Source organism: Anopheles darlingi, chromosome 3 (genome assembly GCF_943734745.1).
Source record: "Anopheles darlingi chromosome 3, idAnoDarlMG_H_01, whole genome shotgun sequence".
Taxonomy (NCBI): Eukaryota; Metazoa; Arthropoda; class Insecta; order Diptera; family Culicidae; genus Anopheles; species Anopheles darlingi.
In genome coordinates, this window is record NC_064875.1 from 59,395,386 (window position 1) to 59,402,041 (window position 6,656).

Here is a 6,656-nt window from a genome sequence, read left to right on the forward strand (position 1 = left end):
TAAACCACAAATTGAAATCAGTCGACGGAACATACAGTTTATTAGGTCATTCGCTGCAAATTGTTAGCACATTGATTCAGCAGTGTAGATGATTCTCTCTCTCTCTCTCTGTGTCTCCTGTGGTTAAAGGCGAGCCTGAGTTAAACTTAATTGGCTAGATTATGTGGCGTACATCCTACGCTGAGAAGTATACCGCCAACAGCACACAAATTGGCGGGATTTCCCCATCAGGTGTGTTAGTTTAGCAAACGAAGCGTGATCCCTTCTTCACTCCATTGAGAAATATGACTGTACCATTCGCGAGGCGTGGCGCCAGCACGTACATGATTGCTCTTCTCGTTTCTTCGTTGCCTCCTTCATTCATTCCACTCTTGCCCTCGTGTCCTCATCAGACGGCCGGTTGTGGAACCGAAGGCGGTTCGTTCGACGCTTCATCTCGATTGAAGCGCACAAATCCTTCATTGTGCTGCGTGACGAGTGGATCCACCGTGTACAGCCGGTGAAGGGCAAAGAGACTGGCGGCAACGTATGGTACAACTGTGGCGAAAAGGATCAGAAAACATTCTTTAAAAAGGCCGATCATGCGCTGCAACCCCCCCTTCACTTACTCAGTAGAAACAAGATTAGCTTTATGCTCCAAAGATGTGTCGCAGATTCACCGATCGCCACCAGGTAGAGCTCGCGTAGAAACAGCAGCACGAGATCAAGAGCCAGCATGAAGGCGTACGGGTAGATAAAGCGCTTCACTTCCTACGGAGCGATGCAAAAGTAATGCGATTAGCATGAGTCAGTGTCGGGTACGGGGCAACAACCAACCGTTTACAGTAGGTTTACCTTGTGTATGGCGACGATCAGAAACACGGTGGCGGCAAACCAACAGCTAGCGAACAGTACCGCTGGAACACCGCTCAGCCGCAGGTCCTCGACTGTGGGTGGTAAACGATCTTTTTCACAGTGCATGCGATAATATCAATCCCCTGACCGGTCGGTTATACTTACAGTTCCCTGTATTGCGGTATGCCAGTGCCGGGGTCACAAAAGTGATCAGCAGCGTGGTGAACAGCACGATCGTGTAGACCTGGTACTTGATGAACCATCGCAGATACTTATCCATCGCGGGAAACGGCAAGATATCACAGCAGAGGCAGGGCAGATGAGATGATCTTCTTTTTTTAATCTCGATCGTGGGGTGCGTAGGGTGTGTGTCTGTACTAAGATCTATTCCTTTCTCTACCGATCACTCTTCTGCTCGTCCTGTACGCTATTGTTACCGAGCGCGATCGCTCAAGAGGCCAACATCCGTGAGTTCATTGTTCAGCGGAGCGGAGACGATCGCGCAGGTCGGGACGAGCAAAAAGAACAATAATATTTACTAATCAGCGCCCCGTTCTGATCAAAGTGGCTTAAGTATACCCGGTTAAGCCAACGTTTTGAAAACCAAGAGAAGCGATTTTCATCATCCAGCGCTGATGATCGTGCACGTTTACGGTACGACGTTCAAATGCTTATCCGAGACACGCGTTGAAATGTTTCAAAGCGAGTCGCGATCGTGGTGAGTTTTTTTTTTCCCCCTTCAGAAAGGCGATCCTCGGAGTGATCGCTGGGTGTGCGTATTACAGGAAACTGACTAGCGCAGTGTCAGAGACCGAGAAGATAATCTTATCAGCAACAAACGCAATTCCGTGACTGCCCTGGTCTGGTCTGGTCTGGTAAACAGCGCCACGATCCTCGAATTGTGTATATTGTTGATCGCATGATGATCGTACTCGACGTTCGCCATGACGCGTCACACCGGGCAGCGTGTTTTCCTTCGGTTTTACAAATCAACACGCCATGCGACAGTTTAATGAGAGACATTTCAAAATAAGAATATGCGGCACCACCGGTCGGAGTTGCGAAACCTTGGCCCCACGTACTGTGTTGCGATCTTTTCGGCGTCATTTTTTAAATAGAACACAAACCATTGCTGCTGCTGTACGTCCATTGCCGCGAAACAGTAGAGGGGGGTCACCGCCTGCAAGGTGTGACCAATTGATGAAACCACAACATCAAATGCACCTTGCAGTAGTCGTTATCAACCGCGGTATCAGCACGGGATACGCACGAAATGCACGTGGCCGCTTGGTATGTTGTGCGCGCGCGCGCGCGCGCCCGAGCGTGAGCCAACCCATCCAACAGCTGGCGCTTGTGTATGTGTTTGTTAACGTGTGCCCGATGATCGGGCGCCGCAAGTGCGTACGCGCGTTGTTGGCACGCCGATCGGCGACGATCTCACCTAGCGATTACCGCGTGCGTGCCCTGCCGGTTCCTGGCGACCACTTATACGCATCACTTACACCCAATCGGTATCGCTCGCTAGCGATCGTCGTCGTCGTCGCCGTCGTCGTCGTTGCGTGCTTATCGCGACCCGTTCGACCACTTCACCTCGGAACAGGTATATAGTGGAGGGCCACGCACACGAGAGCGCGTGGCGGTGGCGAAGGCGTTGTTGGGCTTGCGCGTTGCACGCTCTCAGGGCGCGCAACCTGATCGCACGCACCACCGCAACCTCTCGCTACACCCGTGGCGAGACCATCAAGAAATCCCGGGGCCGGCCGTCGTCATCACCGTCATCGCACCGTCATCGATGTGTGTTGTGATGGTGTTAGTTCAGTTCCCTGCGCTGGCACTAGGGATTATCTCTCGTGGAAACGGCGGTAAGAGGCTGGTAGTTGCCCACCAGAACCCGGCTGCTGATGCTCGCCGTCGTCGTCGTCGTCGTGTTCGTCGTCGTCACCGTCGTGCTTGTTGTTGCAGCAGCAGCAGCAGCAGCAGGAGCAGCACCAGTGGCAGCAGCATGGCGAGCTGGTGAGCCGTTATGTTGACCAACGGCGCAGTGAGCAACGAGTGCTTGGCCGAGGCAAACGCAAAGTTCAAAAACCATCGTCTCGCGGTGGTCGCTCAGACGGCCACAGTGTTTGGGGCCCGAGACACAAACCGTTAGTCCGGCGTGAACGTGTAAAGTGTGGAGTGAAGTGCCAGAGGGAGAGGTTTGCTGCACGACGACGAAGACGACGATCGATCAGAAGCCCACACGATGGAACGGGCGCTGAGGCGTTATGTGAAAGTCCACGGGTATGCCGTCGCCATGGCTGCCCTATTTTTTGGGTGCATCTTTGTGGCCAGCATTGTCAGCGCGGACCAGCTGAACCGCTCGGCGAATGCATGTACGTGCGCATAGGGATGGCTGGATTGATTGAGAATGATCCAAGCAAACAAACAAAAAATCGATCTCTGTGCCTTCTAGATGCGTTCTTTCGATCGCGACCGCTCGAACAGCTGATCTTCTCGATCGCCTGGATCGTGGCCGGGATGATCTTTCTGCTGGGGTTGATCTGCGAGCGCAAGGAGGCCATCTTCCCGTTCGCCACGATGTTCCTGGTGGAGTGGAGCTTGCTGTTGGTGCAGCTGATCGGAAAGGTGGAGCACCGGGGTATCAGCGAGCTGCTCCTGTCCGCCGAAGCGGCCGTCTTTCTCCGTATGTGTCCTAGTCAGCAGACGCAATCGTTCGCCAACACTCCAAAGTAACACCTTATGATCATCTCCCTCCTCCTCCTCCTTTTACAGTGGTGCCCCTGTACGTCGGTTATACGCTCGTCATCCTGTACCGCGTGTTCGACAATCGGTACAAGGAGGAGGAGGACGATATCGAGCAGCAGGCTACCCGATTGCCGGTCAAGTTCTTCTTCGGTGACGAACCGGATGATTCGTACAGCTAGTGGCCGTTATTAGAACCATTAAGACTCGTACTACCGTTAAGATCAGTATGTTAGACTAATTTATGGGCACACTCCGCCCCACCGGGGGTGCTGCTGCACTGTGCCGTAATTCCTGTGTGAGAATAACCATTCGAATGAAATGAAGTAAAGATCCTCATCGCTTATCGCGATCGAGGCGACCATCTGACGACGATCGACGATTGAGTGTTGTGTTGTGTCCCTGAGACAACGCCGGCTCCACAAGGATCCGAAAGGCCTGGGTGTGCGGCCAGCAACAATCTTGTGTTGCGCAGTCCGAACGCAGTCCGATTCGCACACGGGTGCGGTGTGTGACGTAAATCAAGGGAAAAGAAACAACGAGAGCTTCAATCACTGTGATTATTCATCGTACTGCGAACAATCAGCCAGCCAGCCAGCCAGCCTGGGGGGGACCTCGGCCGCCCTGTAGCTGATCAGTGCTCTAAAGGTCTAAGCGTACCGCGTGTGCGCTCGAGAGATCCGTGGCATATGAACCTCGATGCGATGCCCGCGATGTAAACAACCGATAAGACACAGGACTCCGTTTCCCGTGGTCGTGGCCGTGTGTGTGTGTGTGCACGTGTTCCACGGGCACTATCTCTGGCCGATGCCAATGCCTTTGCACTGCGTATCAGTGCCATGCCGAGCGTGAGTCAGTGAAGATGGAACCGAAATTTGTTCATTTCATCAAATTTAACGGTTACTTGATAGTGGCCCTGGTTTGTTACTCTTCGTTCCTGCGGACGGTCGAGTGGCTGGCGCTACTCCAAACCTGGTACGGGTATCCGAGTCAGCAAGGCAAGCGTTCAACTCAAAAATATAGATTCCTATCCTAGCTTTTACTCAGTTACGAACCCTTCGATCCTTTCCTTCTGTGTTGGCAGCAGGTTGGTTACGGCGGGATCATCCTATCGTGGCCGGTGTGCTGCTGCTTAGTTGGATCACCGTCGCCGCCTTTCTCTATCAAGGGCTGAATCTGGTACGCAAACGTGACGTTATAGGGCTAGTGGGCTGCCAATCATGGTTTTTTTTATCATGCTGTGTGTGTGTGTGTGATTGACAGGAGGTCGAAGCGTTTGTACTACCGATCGGCTACTTATTCGCGCTGGAAGTGCTGATCGTCACGGTACAGGACGTGATCAGCACATGGAACAATGATGCCGACGAGCGCTTTTTGCGCGACGGGCAGGATGTTGTGATGTGGGCCGGTAAGCTCGTTATGGGAGTCACCGCAACTGATCTGAGCTGATCGTCTTAATCTGGGATTTTTTTGTTTTTTTTTCTGTCAAATTCTTTTCTGTTCAAACCAGTGGCCGTCGTATATTTCTACTACACACTCTACATCCTACGGAGACTATTCCGGAGTCGACAGCGTGCAGCTGATCTTCCCTCAGTGACAGTGATACCAGAGTACTCCACCACCACCACCACCAGGAAACCGATCTATCCACTAGCCGTGGTGCAGTAGGTGCATCATGCCACCGAGACAGCGTTAACGATACTTCCTCCAAACAGAAACGCCAAAATCAAAGCCTGACCATAACCTTCGCGGCCGGCCTTCTTGGCAGTGTGGTTCTTTTATCGGTGTAGCGGATCGGAACGCACCTTTCAACTTGACGCCGCAGTCATTAGATAGCAAAAATGGGGAGCCTCCGGTTGTCACCACTCCGTCTCCCTTTCGTAGCTGATAATGATTTGTGTAAAATCAATAGATAAGTGTGCGGATGACGCGGCACGCGCCCGCTGGAAGGGGTTTCGCCGAAGAGAAAATATCTTTTGGACCGTCAAGGTGTTATGAGGTGAGAAGAGGTACCGGTGGACATTCCAGTTACAAGCGTATTCGTCAATCAGCTCGATTCGCAGCTCATTGTTACACCCAATGCTCGGCTGACAGATGATTGACTTGAATGTGTCAAGGTGTCTAATTCAGAAGTACTTCAAATTACTCGATACCTATTGCGCGCAAGACGAATGAGGGGCTCGTTACAATCGATTATTACTTAATCAGAACATGGCTCATATGAGCAGCGATACGCCAGAGGGCTCGAATAAATTATGTACATATTAATTTGTATAAGTTAAATTTTGGCTGATGTGTAATTGATTCAATTCGTACCGAAAACCAATAGATTTAAAAGCGGTTCTATGGGAAACGCACAAAGCATCTAGTTTGCGTTTTCGATCGACCATTTTTTTGGCCGTTCTTAGCAAGACCAAAATAATTTCCCGGTGCATTGCAATGTATGGATTCCATACTTATTAAGGTTTCTGGGTAAAAATCTTAAAAGAAGTCGTAAGCATTGCTTCAAGTTAATCGATATTGTTAACCCAAGTGTTAATCTAAGAAAACTATTGAGAAAGAAAACTAAACGTTTTAATTATTCAAATTCAATTCCTTAATATCAGTCTATAATTTTATTCGTCTGTAGTGGTGTACCATCACGTATAGAATCCTGGAAATGGATCGAATTGTTTTTTTATAAGAAAATGATCTTATGGAAGGTGAACGGAGCATGAATCAGAGGTCAGATCAGAGCACAATGACCGAACAATCAATAAACTGCAACATTATTGCAGACGAAACTGATTGCACAAAGGGACAAATGACGAAAAAAAATTGAAAAGGTAGATGATGTAGCAGTTCAGAAGTTTGCTCCACAAACTTATGAACAACCATAAGACAAAAACTTCAACCCCAGCCATGTGCGCGCTCATCCTGTCGCACCAGATAAGAGTCCCAAGGATGCCCCGTAGTCAGTGGGGCTTGGCATGGAATCAAATGATAAACGGGTGACCCACGATGACACAATTCTCCATCCGGTTTATCCCGTCTCGTCGATTCCGCAAATTGATTTCCTTTCTTCCGGACGCTGTCTTGGA

At 50.5% G+C, this 6,656-nt stretch overlaps 4 protein-coding genes across 7 annotated transcripts in view; 3 read left to right on the forward strand and 1 right to left on the reverse strand.

The window, feature by feature from the left end:
• The window catches only part of LOC125956665 (putative uncharacterized protein DDB_G0268364), a 45,596-nt gene that overhangs the window by 18,054 nt on the left and 20,886 nt on the right, over positions 1-6,656 (forward strand). The window lies entirely within an intron of this gene.
• Positions 4-1,331, reverse strand: LOC125956670 (uncharacterized). 2 transcript variants are annotated; one of them, XM_049688752.1, is made up of 4 exons: positions 1,000-1,331; positions 835-944; positions 609-750; positions 4-537 (listed from the first exon to the last, which is right to left on the reverse strand). In XM_049688752.1, exons 1-4 carry the CDS (start codon positions 1,112-1,114, stop codon positions 389-391), a joined length of 516 nt encoding a protein of 171 aa, XP_049544709.1. In that variant the 5' UTR covers positions 1,115-1,331; the 3' UTR covers positions 4-388. The 2 variants fall into 2 exon arrangements, with proteins under 2 accessions (XP_049544709.1, XP_049544710.1); XM_049688753.1 differs by having other exon boundaries at positions 6-537; positions 835-926; positions 1,000-1,329.
• On the forward strand, positions 2,458-3,945 carry LOC125956671 (uncharacterized). Its single transcript, XM_049688754.1, has 3 exons — positions 2,458-3,206; positions 3,287-3,517; positions 3,607-3,945. Exons 1-3 carry the CDS (start codon positions 3,077-3,079, stop codon positions 3,756-3,758), a joined length of 513 nt encoding a protein of 170 aa, XP_049544711.1. The 5' UTR covers positions 2,458-3,076; the 3' UTR covers positions 3,759-3,945.
• LOC125956667 (uncharacterized) lies at positions 4,407-5,842 on the forward strand. The gene is made up of 4 exons (XM_049688749.1): positions 4,407-4,574; positions 4,664-4,755; positions 4,840-4,984; positions 5,087-5,842. Exons 1-4 carry the CDS (start codon positions 4,439-4,441, stop codon positions 5,242-5,244), a joined length of 531 nt encoding a protein of 176 aa, XP_049544706.1. The 5' UTR covers positions 4,407-4,438; the 3' UTR covers positions 5,245-5,842.